The sequence below is a fragment of the Alligator sinensis genome, unplaced genomic scaffold (assembly GCF_000455745.1).
Source record: "Alligator sinensis unplaced genomic scaffold, ASM45574v1 scaffold839_1, whole genome shotgun sequence".
Lineage (NCBI taxonomy): Eukaryota > Metazoa > Chordata > Crocodylia > Alligatoridae > Alligator > Alligator sinensis.
The window spans coordinates 212889-228716 of record NW_005841885.1 but is presented as its reverse complement, the minus strand read 5'-3'; the positions used below and the strand labels follow the sequence as shown (position 1 = coordinate 228716).

General features: G+C 59.0%; 1 protein-coding gene across 1 annotated transcript in view; it reads right to left on the bottom strand.

The window, feature by feature from the left end:
• The window catches only part of COL7A1 (collagen type VII alpha 1 chain), an 88903-nt gene that overhangs the window by 40205 nt on the left and 32870 nt on the right, over positions 1–15828 (bottom strand). Inside the window, exons 27-57 of the mRNA XM_025196804.1 lie at positions 15779–15813; positions 15230–15373; positions 14795–14967; positions 14502–14537; positions 13833–13859; positions 13644–13688; positions 13127–13219; positions 12023–12094; positions 11624–11659; positions 11491–11544; positions 10741–10809; positions 9343–9456; positions 8863–8889; positions 8487–8540; positions 8078–8140; positions 7723–7782; positions 7060–7095; positions 6859–6903; positions 6228–6263; positions 5167–5211; positions 4693–4728; positions 3638–3673; positions 3258–3290; positions 2586–2657; positions 2077–2136; positions 1609–1644; positions 1174–1254; positions 669–704; positions 522–566; positions 344–415; positions 218–262 (exon numbers count right to left, since the gene is read on the bottom strand). Coding sequence (XP_025052589.1) covers positions 218–262; positions 344–415; positions 522–566; positions 669–704; positions 1174–1254; positions 1609–1644; positions 2077–2136; positions 2586–2657; positions 3258–3290; positions 3638–3673; positions 4693–4728; positions 5167–5211; positions 6228–6263; positions 6859–6903; positions 7060–7095; positions 7723–7782; positions 8078–8140; positions 8487–8540; positions 8863–8889; positions 9343–9456; positions 10741–10809; positions 11491–11544; positions 11624–11659; positions 12023–12094; positions 13127–13219; positions 13644–13688; positions 13833–13859; positions 14502–14537; positions 14795–14967; positions 15230–15373; positions 15779–15813 — 1816 coding nt within the window. The remainder of the gene's footprint in view (positions 1–217; positions 263–343; positions 416–521; positions 567–668; positions 705–1173; positions 1255–1608; positions 1645–2076; positions 2137–2585; positions 2658–3257; positions 3291–3637; positions 3674–4692; positions 4729–5166; positions 5212–6227; positions 6264–6858; positions 6904–7059; positions 7096–7722; positions 7783–8077; positions 8141–8486; positions 8541–8862; positions 8890–9342; positions 9457–10740; positions 10810–11490; positions 11545–11623; positions 11660–12022; positions 12095–13126; positions 13220–13643; positions 13689–13832; positions 13860–14501; positions 14538–14794; positions 14968–15229; positions 15374–15778; positions 15814–15828) is intronic.

Genomic DNA, 15828 nt, shown 5'->3' with positions numbered 1-15828 from the left:
ACACAACTCTTCTCAGAGGCTTCAAGAAGCACAAGCCAGGCCCAAGTTTGAGGGCCCAGACTTCCATGCCTTGTGAGCCAAAGCAGTGCCCATGTACCCTGGCCCCTGGGGTGGAGAGTGAGGGCTGTGGCAGAGCCCCCAGGAGAAGGGGCTGTCCCAGTCCAGGCACCACATGCTCCCATCAGATAAAGTAGCACAGATGGTCACAGCTACTCACCGGGTCCCCACGGTCGCCCTTGTTCCCTGGTGCTCCAGGACTGCCCTGTGAGAAGAGAAAGGATGTGGTGAGGAGGGGGCAGACATTGGTGCTGGGGACAGGGTGGGCTGGGCACCCGACACTCACGTTTCTGCCCTCGGCGCCTGGGTCTCCTTGGTCACCCTTCTCCCCAGGGAGGCCACGGTATCCTGGAGGGCCCTGTGAAGAGACAGCAGGTGAGGCAGTATTCTGAAAACCCCAGCACATTCCCACAGGTCTCAATGATCTCCCCCACACGCTGTACCAGAGGTCCCCCTCTACTTACCCGGGCGCCTCTGTCCCCTGGCTTTCCTGGAGGCCCCGACTCACCCTAGGGAATAAAGAGATGGGAGGTGAGAAGCTGGGTAGGGGAAGTGAAGGGGATGAGGCAGGTGAGGGGCAGTGAGAGCCCCAAGGGAGGGGTGGCACTTACCGGGGTCCCCTCATCGCCCTTCTCACCAGGCTCACCCTATGGCACGAACAACCCAGCACCCAGGGGGAGAGGAAGCAAAAATGCTGTTACCTTCCCTGCCCACCAAGCATGGAGCTGCCCATAGCACCCAGATGCTTCTTCCCTCCTACCAGCCTCCCCACCTTTGGTGCAGACCCAGACCCAGCAAACATGCCAGGGCTCCACACAGGTGCCCCTGCTTCCCCCAGCCAGGTGCCCCCACTCCTTGCTTTGTGTCCCTCTCAGGTCCCATGCACAGGACCTTATGTCTGTCAAGAAGGGCCTCTTGATGTTGCCATGGCAATCTGGCCCAGCATCACCATGGAAACTAAGCCTGGAGGTGCAACAACACTGCAGCCAGGAAGGGGCTCTCTGCTGCTGGAACAGGCTGAGCCCCAGCCACTGCCCCAGGAGCACCCCTCTGCCTGCACTGCACCCTGCCAGGCCAGGCCTCCCACCCCGCTGCAGCGCAGCCTCTCCCCATTACCTCCTTTCCTCGCGGGCCAGGCTGCCCAGGGGACCCTGCTCTCCCCAGCTCCCCTTTCTCACCGGGCTCGCCTGGGTCCCCCTGGGTGAGAGTAAATCAACACAGAGAGGAGATAGGGAGTCAGTGTCCTGCCAGCAGCAGTGAGGGGTGTCATTGCATACACATATGCACTCACATATGCACACACTCACGCATGCACAGCTGTATGCACACATGCACAGACCCACATTCTTAGCCCACGTACATGGGACAGAGAGGGGGAGAGGCCTCCCACGCGCCCTCCCCCGGCCGCAACCCTCACAAGAGAAGACCCGCAAGAGCAACCCCTGGACCCACACACCATATTCCCAGCGCAAGGGGGACGGAGAGGTGCACAAGCCTGCACAGCCCCTTATCCTTACTGCTCCCCCCCTCCCTGCCCCCCTGAGCCATTACCTTGGGGCCACTCCTGCCAGTGAGGCCAACAGTCCCCTGGAGAGAAAGAAGCTGTTAATGGGGCTGAGGGGCCTTGAAGAGGCCGAGGGGGGTCAGAGGAAGCGATGCAGTGAGCTGCACTTGTCTGTGGGCTGCTCCTGGGGCAAAGGCAAGGCCAAGAGAAGCTGTGTCCCTCATCCTAGGGTCCAATGTGCACAGAGCCTGCTCTTGTGCAGAGGCTGGAAAGGCCCTCACAATGGCACAGGGGTGCTGGACCTGTGCAGAGCTGGCTCTGCCTCCCCCACGTTCACCTGCAGATCCTGCCCATATGAGGTGGCAGGGCCAGTCACCGTCCCCACCAGCATGGGGGATGCATGCTGAGCTGTTCCCTCCTCCAAATCTGGCCAACAGCACCCTGACGTCCAGGAGGCCCAGAAGCACGGCCGCTGCCCCCACGGGAGGGGATGCCGGGCAACCCACCAGACTTACCCTTTCCCCCTGCTCTCCTTTGGGGCCGGGTGGGCCAGAGATGCTTAATCCAATGGGGCCCTGGAATGGAGAAAAGCCAGGTCAGGAGGAGAAGCAGCTCTCCCAGCACCTCACAGGTGAGGGGCTGCTGCCACTTGTCTTGCCCCCAGAACAGGGTGGGTTTGTATGCCCAGAGGAGGGAGTTACTGAAACACCACAGAGCAGGATGCCCAGCAATAGAGATGAAGACCCTCCATCCTGAGCCACCAGCTGGGCTCAAGCCTAAGAAGCCCCCCACTCTGCTCCAGGGCTGAGAGCCCCTGCAGTGCCCAGGCAGGCTGTTGGCTGCAGGGGGCTCCTGCCCACTAAGGTTTGGGAGAGGATCCAAATGCCTGCAGTGAGGGGGGCAGTCCTAGGTTTCAGTGGGCACTGGAGATGGCTTCAGCCCCTGCTCCTTGTTGGCTGCCCACCCTCAGCCAGAGCTCCTGGGTGGGTGGCCAAACCCAGGGACCTGGCCCAAGGATACTCACGCGGTCTCCTTTATTTCCAGGGTCTCCCTTGGAGCCAGGGGGGCCCTCTGGTCCTGCAGGACCTTTGTCACCCTAGAACAGAGGACATGGCCCTGTGAGCCGCCCAGACTGGACACCTTCTCTTGCAGATGGAGGGGCGTGTGCACCAAGGGGGAACATGGCTGACAAGGTCCCCGCCAGATGGCAGCAGACCCCCTCCCCTCCAACCCCACGTGCTGTGTAGCCATTGGGTCCAGCCGGTGAAGCATACAGATGTGGCCTGCATATCATCTCCAGACCTCAGCCTCCATGATTCACACCAATAGGGCAAGGGAGGGGTGGGAATAGAGGGGGAATGCCAGGCAAGACTAGCACTGGCTGAAGGGACAAGGGGTGAGCACAGCATGTGGACATGGAGCATGTGGGCATCCCCTGGGCACTGGGCAGCATGTGCAGAGTTGAGCAGAGACCTGGGCTCTCACCCGTAAGGGCTGTGCACATGCCCTACTAACCTCCCCCCAAGTTGGGGGCAGAGGGGATCAGCCACCAGACATAGCCTCTGTCACAGTGGGCTGAGCTCTACACCCCACTGCACACTGTGCATCCCGTGCACACACAGCAAGACAGAGCTGCTGCAAAAGAACACATCAAAGAAGCCTCTGGTGCCATTCAGACAGAAGCGCCATCAGTTACCTTCTCTCCTTTGATACCAGAGATGCTGGCAGCCTGGGGAGAAACACAGAAGAACAGCTGAGGCCTGAGAGGCCGACAGCAAACAAATGCTCCTGGAGCGCCCCGCCTGCCCCTTGGGAGGGGATCATTACCTCTCAGCCCTTGTTTTGTGACCCTGGTCTCCACAGAAACAGACCCCAGTCCATCCCCTGGCTCCCCCTGCACCCAAGCTCCTGTGGGTGCGGTACCACCTTGCAGCCAAGTCCCCACCCTTGCACCCCCTTCTCATCAGCACTGATGTTGGACCCCTACTGCCCACCCTTCCCTGTAAGGCTCAGCTCCCCTCTGCTGGACTCTGTGAGTCCAGGCCCACCCTCCCTGCTACCCAGGAGGTCACTTACCGGCCTCCCAGGTTCCCCAGGAACTCCTGGATCTCCCTGAGGGAAGGAAAACAAGAGAGGACAGATGTCAGCTGCCCCTGCCTGGCACCCTCCTCACAGGGGCTGCAGCTTCCCATGGGGGCATCAACTTCCTCCAGACTCAGACCCTTCCACCCCACCCCCGGCCCCATGCTCAGCATGGCCCCCCCAGTGCAGGCCACTGAGACCCTAACCCGCCCTGAGCATCAGAGCTTTGGTGGCTCAGCCACACTGATGCTGACTGGGGGTCAGTTACATAAGAGGAGGCTCCTCCCAGGCCAGGGCCAGAGCAGAGGCATGGGCTGCTACCCCCATCAGCATTCCCCCCACCAACAGCTGTGGCCATCCCCTGCAGGGGAGCTAGTATGGCGGGTGGAGCCAGTCACACTGCAGTCCAAGTGCCTGCTCCCAGCAAATACTGTCCCCCCTGTAACACTGCAGCCTCCATGTGTGTGGGTGGCACTGAGCAGAGCAGCAGGCCACCAGCCTCCCATGCTCCCAGCTCTCACTGGAGTATTAGCCAGGGAACTGAGCACAAAGCTCCCCCTCCGCAGGGAAGTCCCCACACCGAAGGGTCCCCTTCTCCTTAGAACATCCCTCTAGGGAAGATGTGTTCCTGGCTGCTTCTTCAGAAGAACCCAGCCTAGCTCCCCAGTACTTCACTCTCTGGGCCCCAGGGCCTCTCCTCTCTCAGCCCCCAGGCTCCACCTTGTGTCAGGAATGAAGCCAGGCATGGAGAAATAGGGGGGTCTGGCTGCTTTATCTGTTGCATTAAGGGTAATCACAGTATTTTGTACACTGAGACCATGCACTGCTGGTCCGGGGCTCATTACTGGGCAAAGGACACTGAACGCAGCAGCCCCAGGATGTCCCAAGAGACAGATGAGGGAAGAGCATCTCCATGGCTGGAGTGCAGTGCTAGAGGACAGCATCCCCTCTCACCCTACAGGCACCCCAGCAACACTGTGCCCACCCCAATAGCTTCCCAAGGGGCACAGCAAGTAGGCAGAACATAGGCTACAGCGAAGGGTCCCTACCTTTTCCCCTCGTGGACCGGCTGGTCCTGGCAATCCCTGTTCCAGAGATTAAAGAGACAAGAGAGCAGCCCCTCAGAGCGCTGGCATAGCTGTCCCATGTCCTGGCCAGGCACACCAGGCCTTCAGGGAGGCGCGTGCCACAAGCCAGTGCAAGACTGAGCACGGACCCAGTGTCCGTGTTCAGGAGCAGGAGGAAGGTCCTGCCAACCTTGTTGACTCGCAGTCTAGGGCCTCAATTAAGGCAGAGCAGTTTCAGACAATTGTCTCTGCCTCTTCCCACCCCACAGCGAGTCATCCAGGCTGCACTTGGATGCCCTGATGGCTGCTTCTGAGGGGAAGAGCTGCCATGGGCAGTCAGCCAGGGTGCAGCAGCAGGAGATGCCTCAGCCTGGGTCCTTTGCCAGGGCCTCCAGCATTGCTGGGCAGGCAGGTGCTTCAGCACCGTAACTTTCCACTTCAGCCTGCCACACTCACCTCTCTGCCAGATGGGCCCAAGCGGCCTGGACCTCCGGGCTCCCCCTGACAAAGAGGAAAAAAAAGGCTTCAGGGGAAACAGAGCATTCTCAGGACATAGCTTCCACCTCTGAAGGTGGGCACAAGGCAACCCGCTTGGACTGGAGCCACCTCACCCAGCTGACTGCTTCTGCCCTTCTCCCTCACCCATTGAAGCCTTGGGGCTTTGCTCCTGCCCTCCTGAGCTGCGGGTTGGGGATGGGTTCAGGGCAGGCGACCCACTACAAAAGCTCACAGAGCTGGTTCAATGCCCCCGGCCAGCACCCAGCCCATTGTGCTGCCATATACAGCCATGCCACCCCCGACCTGTCCCTCCTGTGCCTACTGGGGCTGCAGGCAAAGATCTGGCACCATCATCACATGTATGTTGGAGACAGAGCTAAGGGAGCAGGGCAGGGTCCCACATTGCTTGGGTTGGTGTGACCAAAGAAAGCAGAGAACTACATTTACATTTCAAAGGCAGAACCTGGAAGAGGTGAGAGAGTAGACTACGCTGAATGCATGAGAGATGTTTTATACATGAGGGACATGATATATGTGAGGGGCATGATATATGTGACTATGGTCAAGGCACCCAAAGGAGAGAAGGAGGTGCAGATTCGCCTTTAAAGACCCAGGCAGAGATGAGGCCTGTGGAATCTCCACTCCAAGGCCTAAGCCCTGCAGATTCCACAGAAGGGCTTTCTGAATCCCTGGCTGTAAGGACACACTTTGCCCTCAGGACTACATAAGATTCATGCAAAGGCTTTCTGTTGTCTTTTTGGTTTATTATACTGCATTTTAAATTAGACTAAGTTGTTCAAGCATTTCTGAATTCAGTGCCACTGCCTAAAGTCTAATATTAAATTTGGTAACAGGGTAAACAGCACAAACCATGGCCAAGGGCCGGACTGAGTGACTTCCCTGGCAAGGGCTGTCCCTGACCATTACCAGATCTGCTGTAGCTGCTGTGTGTCAGCTGCTCCCAGAGATTGGGTCTGGGGGGGGCAGAGGGGACTGAGGTTAGCCCAGAGCAAACTTACCTTCTCCCCTTCAGGCCCTGGGGGTCCACGATCTCCCTAGAGAGGAGAGGGAACGAGACCAATTCAGTTTGGCTCACACTCCCTGAATGCCCTCAGATGAGCCTGTGATAGCTCCCCAGCAGATAGCCACCTCCCCAGAGACCCCTCTGAAACAGTGCACAGCTTCCAGCTGCTTTCCCCAGCCCACTGCAGGGGCTCAGACTCCACCAGTCAGTCACCAAGGACACTTCACAGCCCAGTACATTCAGGGAGGATCCTGGCCTGGTTGTCCGTCCCCTTCCAGACAGGTGGTGACCTCCTCTCCCAGGGGCTCATTTCTCCCTCTGCTTCTGGGGCAGATGCTTTGGAGCAGAACATTAGCCCTGCCATGGGCAGAGGACTCCTGCAGGGAGTGTGGGACCTGCAGGGCCAGGTTCCTTTTTCCAGAAGCCCCTGCTCCCAGCAGCAGGAGGTGAAGCTGAGTGCTGCCACCTCCCTGTCTCTAACCCCTGGGTTGGGGTCCTCCACCAGGCTGCTACCAGCCAGGGCAGCAAGAGGACCTGCTGGAACCCAAACCTTGTGCTGGGCTGGCAGGGCAGAGGGGTTTGTGAACCCTGGAGGGCACAGGTGACTCCGTGTACCCCACACTCACCTTTTCCCCTGCTTCTCCAGTCTCTCCTGGAAGCCCCCGGTCTCCCTGCCATAAAAAAAATCCAATGGTGTCACTGTCAGACAGTACAAGGACCACGCCAGGGACCCCTGGCATAGTTGAGGTGCCCATGCAGCCTGGGACAGGGAGAGAAAGAGCAGGCTCCACAGATACGTGTGGAAGGAAAGCCACAGAGCCACCTACCTTCCGTCCTTGCTCGCCTGGTGGTCCCCGCGGACCCTAGCAGAGGAAGCAAAAATGTCAGATCTCTGCCACTGAGCCCAGGCCCCACTCAGCCAAGAGGGGTTGGCCATGCCACCTCACCTTCTTTGCCACCTGCTGCTGTCCAAAGCCAGTGCAGGATGACATGCCCAGCCCAGGGCAGGTCCATGGTTGGGATGGGACCTGTCCTTCTCCCAGGACCAGACCCGAACTCCTCAAGGTACCGGGGGCAATGCCTCCCTTTGCTCAGTCCTTCTCTCCAGGGCAGGACACAGGGCGGAAGCTGCCTCCAGCTGGGCCTGCCATAGGGGCAGTGCAGTGCCAGGCCACCATTCCAGTTAGCACCCAAGCAGTCTCTTGGCTCTGCTGGCTTTTTGGACTGGCAGCATGCTGCCCTCCAGCCGCTGAGGAGGAGGGGAAGCAGGAGCCCTTTCCTACTGAGAAGGGGCTTTGCTATGCTGCAGAGAGTCAGAGATGGCTCTAGAGCCTGACACAGGGTCCGCTCCTGCCCTGCTCAGTCAGGACTCATAAGTCTAACAGCTCTGGCCACTCAGAGCCTAAGCCTCCTCCCCTCTTGGGGTCCCGGGGTTCACCGGCCCCCTGCCAGCTGGGCACAAACCACTAAGATATGGCCAACCTCCTCACCCGATCTCCTGGATCCCCTTGACGGCCGGGCGGCCCTGGAAAACCTTCCTCTCCATCACCCTGGGAACAAAAAGCAAAGCAAGAGCTGATGAGAGGCAAAGGCATGGTCTTGGAGGGACATGGGGGACAGGCACAGCAGATGGCAGGTCTTCCAGATACCCCTGCCTCTCTAGGTTAGCAGCAGTGAGCGAAACCCAGGGAATGGAAGCCTCTACACCCCATGACATGAGCCTCCTCCTCCACCTCAGCCACCCCATCACCAGCTCAGCTAGTGGAAGGGAGCATGGAGTGGGATTCCCCCAGCGGGCAGAGGCCAAAGGCCCTGCTCTCCCACCCCTATGGTGCACCCTCTTACCTTCTCTCCTTTCTGTCCTGGGAGCCCTGCAGGTCCCCGGGGCCCAGGGTCACCAGACAGGCCCTGAAGAATGAGAGAGGAGGAGCAGCTGAGCTGAGCCCAACATGAGCAGCAGAGGGCAGGGGGCCAGACCCAGCCTGGAGTGAGCAAGGGCTTCCTGAGTCCAAGCTCAGCACTGGTGGGAAACTGGCACCACACCGGGGGGGTGGGGTGGTGGTGGCAGGATTTAGGGGAGGACTTATTCAGCCCCTTTCCTAACTTGGACCCAATAAACACCAGGGCCAACCCCCTCTACCTTCCACCCCACTCAATGCTTCACCCTCACCCCATCCATCCCTCTCCATGTACCCCCAGCTGCCCCTCACTCCAGCTCTGCCACAGCCATGTCATGGCAGGGACAAGTACTCACCGGGACACCTGGCTCTCCTCTGGGTGCTTCCCCATCAATCAGCCCTGGGGGGCCCTACAGAGACAGGCACAGGAAGTCCTGCTGTCACTGCATGCCCTGAAGCCCCACAGGAGGCAAAGCCATGAGGGACCCACATGATGGCCATACGTGGCCAAGACTCCCCATTTGCTGCATGTGAGGTGACTGGGCCTAGAGACCAATGCACCCAGACTCCCACAGGCACCCTGCCCTGCAGTGCCTGCCATCCTCCCATCTCTGCTGTGCCCTGGCAGGGGGCATTCTTGCTCCTCCACATCTAGCACCAGGGCCCATCCCAGCTGGGACCACAGGGGATGAGCCAGGGAAAGATGAAAAACTGGGGGTGATAGTGACTCACTCGTTCGCCGCGGTCACCCTTCTCCCCCTGCAAGAGGAAACATGCTCAAGTCAGAAGTGGCTCCCTGCTGGCAGGCTCCCAGCATGGTTACCACCTTCTGATAGGGCGCAACTGTGTCCATCCACCCCTGACTGGGGATATAGAGACGTCCTGAGTATGCCCAGGTGAGTGATGCACCCAGTACACAGCATTGCTGTGTGAGCAGAGGGTGGGGATGCTATGCCTATGTGGGAGACAGGGCACCAGAGGCACAAGGTGAGAGGCTACAGGGGCGTGAGTCCAAGGAGCTGGGGCAGGCTGGACCAACAGACATGGAGAGGGCTGTGAAGGGCACATGAGGGCTGCTTCTCAGGTGCAGGGTGTGGGAATCTGTTCAGGGGGCATCTGTGTGCACACAAAGGAGGGTGCCCTGCTAGCAAAACTGTCCCGCTGCCCAGGATGGGGCCGGGTTGGCTCCTCGCTGGCTGGAGAGGGACGTACCTTGACGAAGTCTCCAGGAGGTCCTGCTGGCCCCGGAAGCCCAGGAGGTCCAGAAGGTCCTGGGTCACCAAATGCTCCTCTGGGGCCAGGGTTTCCGGGAGGCCCAGGGCTTCCCTAGGGAATGGGAGAGGCACCATCAGTGGTCGGCACTGGGGACACCATAGGGTCCGGAGCACAAGAAAAGCAGGTAGGTCTGTATGTACCCAGGCCTAAGGGCATGTGGAGTCAGCGAGTGAGCTGCCTGTGCTGCCCAGCCATCAGCAGTGCCAGAGCCAGAGGGTCAGGAGGCAGAAGACCAACAGAAAGGCCTTGAAGGAGACAGACCTTAGAGTATAGATTATGGTTGTATGGGATGGTCTGGATAGGACTGGTCCTGACTCAGGCAGGGGTTGGACTAAATGACCTTTGGAGGTCCCTTGCAACCTGACTTCTCTAGGATTCTCTATGATACTCTGACCCAGCCAGGGTTGCCCCATGAAAAAGGGAGGGCTCCAGCATGGGGGGGGGAGCACAATGAGGCCCCTTAGACCCCCAGCACTGAGGGGGCTGTGGGATGGCAGGCCCTGGAGGGCAGAGCTCCTGGACCAAACAACGCATCAAGGGCCTCACACCTCATGTAATCGGAAACCCAATCTGAGCTCCCCAAGAAACAGGTCTGAAAGGAAGGGCCCTTGTTGGCAAACACATGGCATAATTAAGTCTCTGGCTCTTTAACTAATTTTGGAGCTACGTGACAGATGTGAAAGATGTTGAGTGCGTGACTGGAGGTAGCAGGGGAGGAGCCAGGCTGCTTCAACGCTGATGCGACCAAAGAAAGCAGAGGGCTGCATTTCAAAGCGAGCAGCAGGCACTTTGTTAAAACCTATAGACACTACAGAACCAGAAAAACATCCTGAGACATGGAAGTCGTGGAAGACGTGAGAGGAGTGAGGGACGTGGTTGTCCAGGCAACCAAAGGGGGACAAAAGGGCATGAATCACCATAAAACCCAGGCAAGGATGAAACTGTGGGGCTGCTCTCACCATCTAAGAGGAGCTGCGGATCCCCCAGAAAAACTTCTGAGCGCCTGGCTGCAGACTCTGTCCTTGGGACTACATAAGACTTATGCAGAGTTTCTGCTCTGTCTTGACTTAGGTTAAGTTGTATGCTGCTTTGTCTTGTATGTCGAGTTTTAGCTTAGGCAAAGTTTTCCTGTGGTTTCTTTGTCTTCTGCTTAGAACTGCAAATTGCAGTGCTCAGTAAACACTCTCGTCAGATAATGGGCTGTTCTTGTCCAAGCTGTTTTATGACTTCAGGGCTCTAATATTAAAGCCCAGTAATACCCTGCCAGCAATGGCATAGGGCCCAGAGGCCCTGGGCTGCACTCAGACACCCCAATGGCTGCTTTAGACTACGTACCGGAGTGCCCGGCTCTCCTTTCCGCCCAGGCAGCCCCCCTCCTCCATCCACGATTACACCAGGCTCCCCCTGCACAAAACAAAAGGGAAAGAGTCATGGTTCCTGCCCTGCATCGCACTCCAGGACCACAGCACCCATGAGATGTAGGACATCCAGTCACATCTGACATCAGTGCTGCAGTAGCATTTAGGACAAGAAGCGAGGGTAGATTCTGCAGGGAGACATGGGATGGCAGCATGGACTGACTAGAGCAGGACACTGGCCAGGGCAGTGGGTGGGGAGATGAACAGCAGCTTGGTAGGGAAGGAGGCAGGTAGCGATCACACATGGGCCAGAGCTTGGTGGGGACACTTCCAGCAGATGTGACCCCCCTAGCACCATGCTACAGCAATGAGGTGAGTAGAGAGCAGACCCCATGGTGGATGGAGCCCCCATGAAAGAAGAGACCTGGGCCCATCCAGTTCATCACTGGAGCTCTGGTGTGACCCCAGCACCCTAGGCCGCCTCCTCCAGGGGGTCAGAACCTTCTAGGAAGTCACGTGGCAGCCCCTGGAAGTGCCCTGGGCTACTCAGGGGGTATAGACTGTGAGCTCCCCACACGCCCATCCCAGCCTGGGCATCAGACAAGACACTGCAAACAGAGCCTGCAGCAAAGCTTTGAGATGTGTGCCTATGAACACTGTGCCTGAGGAGGAAGCCACGATGGCAAGTCCAGCTAGGCAGCCCCAGGCAGAATGGACATCCACCTACCGGCTCGCCTCTCTCTCCCTTGGGCCCAGAAAGCCCCACAGGGCCCCGCGGTCCCTGGAAGGCAAAAGCAACAGTGAGTGAGAGAGCTCTGGAAGAGGGAGCAGGGTTGGGGGATAAAGACAGCTCTACTTACAGGTTCCCCTCTGGAGCCTGGAATACCTTGGCTGCCCTGGAACGGAAACATCAAGCTAACCAGGTGAGCATGTGCCTGTTGCCTAGCGTGGGGGCAGGGGAGATTTAGTGGGGCTGAGGCATGCACATGGTCTGCATGCTACACCTGTGGCTGGGAACACAGAGCACGAGACAGGGTCCTAGAACAAGGGGGAAGGGTATTGTGGACTGAGGGTCTCTGAACTCAGGAGAGACCTCTTTAATTCAAGCCTGGGGGTGCTGCTGCTGTTGTGATTCTAGGTAAGACCCAGGGACAGCTCTGCACTGCCAAGAGCAGTGGGCAATGGGATGTAAGTTGCCCAGGAGATCAGGGACCCAGGAGAGAGCTGTAGAGCCCAGGGGAACAAGGGGCATCACTTACTGGCTGGCCGGGAGAACCAGGGTTGCCAGGGCGACCAGGGCTTCCTGGCACCCCATCTGCTCCTGGGAATCCCTGTGGAGAGAGGGGGAAATCAGCCTGTGGGTTCCCGTCTCCTGCCATTCCCAGGCGCGCTTGCGCTCCAGCGCTGGGAGCATACTCCATGGGTGCTAACTCCATGGGTGCCCCAGGGCTCAAGCACCCACCAAAAAAAATTAGCAGGTGCTCAGCACCCACGGAGCCACCTGAAGATGTTTAAAAAAAAAGCACTTTACCAGAAGAAGCAACGCGATACTTCAACCCAGCTGGGGTTGAGCCGGGGTTGAAGTGTCTGAAGTGTCTGTAAAGATCAGGTTCTTCAGAGGGGCTTTTTGGTGCTTTTAGCTTGAGGTGATTCAATCAGCTATTAGATAAAAGTACCAAAAAAGCCCCATTAAAGTGCTTGATCTTTACACATGCTCCAGAGCTCGGTTTAAGTAATGCGCTGCCTCTTCTGGGCATGCATGGGGCTTGGTGTGGGAACGCACTGAGTTAAAAGTAAAGTGCCAGGTTTGGTTTTGTTTTGTGTTTTGTTTATAGATTTTTTTTGGTGGGGGTTATGTCTGCAAGCACCCACTGGCAAAAAACGAAGTTAGCACCTATGACCAGGAGACCTTTGCTTCCCAGCCAGTCCAGCCATGTGGGGGCAGCCCCAGGGACTGGCTTGTGCTTGTTTTGAGGGGCCTCTGCAATTGGGATGTGACTGAAGCTTTGGAGGGTGGGGGAGCACAGCAGGGCTTGCTTTGCACTCCCCAGACGCTCCCCAGGGCAGGACCCCTCCAGGGTTGAGAAACACACTGAGAAAGTATAAAGGAGAAGAGCCCTGTCTCTGTGTTTCTCAGGCCACCACTGCCCATCTCCCAGTGCCCCACAGTGCCACATGGAGGGATCTCAGGGGCCATGCACTGGGAACACACACATGGGTCTGGAGAGGGGACCCCAAGGTCCCACGCTTACAGACAGCAAGTAGCCTCGAGAGCAGGGCAGAGGATGCCTTGTCTTGAGCTGGCCTCCTCCCTGACCTTGGAGCTCCTATGAGCCTGGTGAGCAGCTCCAGCAATTACTTACCCTCTCCCCCTTCTTGCCTGGTTGCTCGATCACCTGGCCGGGGGCACCCCGTGGTCCTGCAGGCCCCTGAGGGCCTGGCAGCCCATTGCGCCCCTAAAGGAAGGAAGGAAGAAACCACCAAGTGAAATGATGTGGGGAAAGTTGGGGAGGATTTCTCTCTAGGTCCATTGCCCCACAGAACCCTCTGCCCATCTCCTGTACCTCCCTAGTATGCATCCAACAAACAGGAGCAGGACCCCAAGGGCAGATCCCAGCACACATGGTGAGGTCACCTGGGCAGGGCCCTGCCACCTTCCCCTGTCTGGACATCAGGGCAACATGGAAGCCCCAAGAAACCGCGGGCTCTCCCTCACCAGCCCTCATGGAGCAGAGCCCCTGGAGCTATTGGCAGTGCCTTGCGATACCCCAGCTTGCTCCCAGGCATGCCTGGCCTTTTCTGGTCATAGCAGGATAGTAACAACCCCCACAACTCTGGGGTCAACAGACAGAGGGATGGGGAGAAGGAGGAAAGGGTTACCGGTTCTCCAGGGGGGCCAGGCAGCCCCATGTGTCCTTTCGGTCCCTGCACAGAAGCAAAGCCAGGAGTTACCGGCAGCTAAGACATGGGTCAGAGCCTGTGAGTCCATCAGCACCAGCCGCCAGACTGAGCAGCCTCCCAACCCGCCCTCTTGGTGCCCCCTTCCAGCAACACCCCTGTGACACTCACCATGTTGCCGGGCTCCCCCTTCTCACCCTGCAGCACAACAAAGACACCAGAATCAGGAGCAGCACAGTGACCCCATGGCACGTCCACACCCTAGCCCCCACTGAGCCTGGGGCAGGGAGGCCATGCCTGCCACCCCCACACACCCCTTCCTGCCATCGGAGCTGCAGCTTTGTGCTCTCAGCCCAACCAACTCCCCTGGTCCCTCTGGTTGGCCCACAAGAAGGGCAGGGGGAAGCACCCTCCATGGGCATTCACTCACATTCACAAGGCCACCCCCACATCCCCTCCACCCCGTTCCTCCCCAGGGACTGCAGGTCCCTCTGGCTGCCCCAATGCAGAGCATGGACAGAGCCCCCATCTCTGCAGCCCCGTCATGCATCCAGCCTTGGCCCCTGCAACCTCCTCTGCTGCTCCTCACTTCAGGCCTGCACTGAGCCAGGAACCCAGAATAGCCCCATGCTGACCTCCCGCAGCTCCAGGGAGCTCCCCTGCCCCATAGGCACCAGCCCATCCCCTCACACCCAGCAGAGACCCCCAGCTCTCAGACACACCAGCCTAACCCCAGCTCCAGGAAGGGACCAGGCCCTCCCCACTTCCCATTGCTGACTGAGCGCCCTGTCCACCCCCTCCCAGGGAAGCAGCTACAGCGCGATGTGGCACAAAACTCACCTTGGGACACTGTGTCACGCAGGGCTGTGGCCTTGGCTGTGGAGAGAGGGGGCAAGTTCTGCATTAGACAGCTGAGCCAGATCCAAGGCCCATGAAGCCTGGAAGAGGGAGCTGACAGGAGATGCCTATAGCCAAGTCCAAAAAGCATTCCCCATATAGAGATCGACCCCCCAAGCCAGCCCAGTTCCCACCTGCCACTGGGCCAGCACCAGAGCCCAGTGCCCACTCAAGGGGACTGCAGGAACCCCTTGAAGAAGTCAGGCCCCGCCTGTCCCTCTGCTGGCTGCTCCTACCCCCGGGATGTCAATTATCCGGCAGAGGGAGCTGGCAAGCTCATCCTCCAGCCCCAGTGAGGCTGCCCGTGAGTCTGCAGCAGAGAGGACATAGCGGGGGTTGTCATCTGTGACGATGCGGCGCAGCTGCTCCCGGTCTGCACCTTCCATGCCCACTGCCAGCACCTGGATCCCTGCCCAGGAGAAAGAGAAAGTGGCCTCCATGGGGAACAGCCCAGCAGCAACCACCCCTGGTCCCAAGAGCTGGTGAACAAAGGGAGATGGGGAACCAACTCCAGTGCCACAGACTGCCTTGAACAGGGGTCTTGGCCAGTCCCACTGCTGAGAGGAGGCGACAGGATGCCCTTCTCCCTGCCCACCCCTCCCATCCTCAGCAATGCCTCAGTCCTACCCCACATCCCCATGGCCCAGCCACTCCACGTGCCCTGCTCTCACCTGCAGCCTTGGCTTCCCTGGCTGGCCCAATGACGTCATCACCTGACGGGCTGTCGGCCAGCACCACCAGCACTGCCGGCACGTCCAGTCGGCGCCCCGCGCTGGGGCTCAGCATGTATGACCTGGCAAAGTTGATGGCTGCGCCTGGAGAGTGGGAGGAGAAGTCACCCAGGGGCCTGAAGCCTCCCTAACCTGTGCACTATCTGTCCCTCCAACCCCACCCACCCCAGGACAGCCAGTCAGCCCCTGGCCGGTGGAAAGGGGCTGCAGCAGCCTTGGGAAGCAGAGTCCCACGCCTCCCTGCTTCAGCCTCAGAGTGCAGAGCCAGAACAGCTCCCCCACACCAGGTCCTGCCCACCTCCCCTCAGCACCAGACTCAGCACCAAGATGCTGAATCCTCAGCATCTTGGGGGCCAGGTGGCAGGCAATGCACACTTCATGGGCACCAGGGGCAGCCAGATGCTCACAGCTGCCACTCCCAAGCCCCTATGGACACTGTGGGCTGTGCTAAGAGGAGGTGAGGCTGGGCTGCCACGCAGTGCCCCTCACCCATTGCGTTGCCACTGGGCTCTTCATAGGGCAGGCTTTGGATCTGCTCC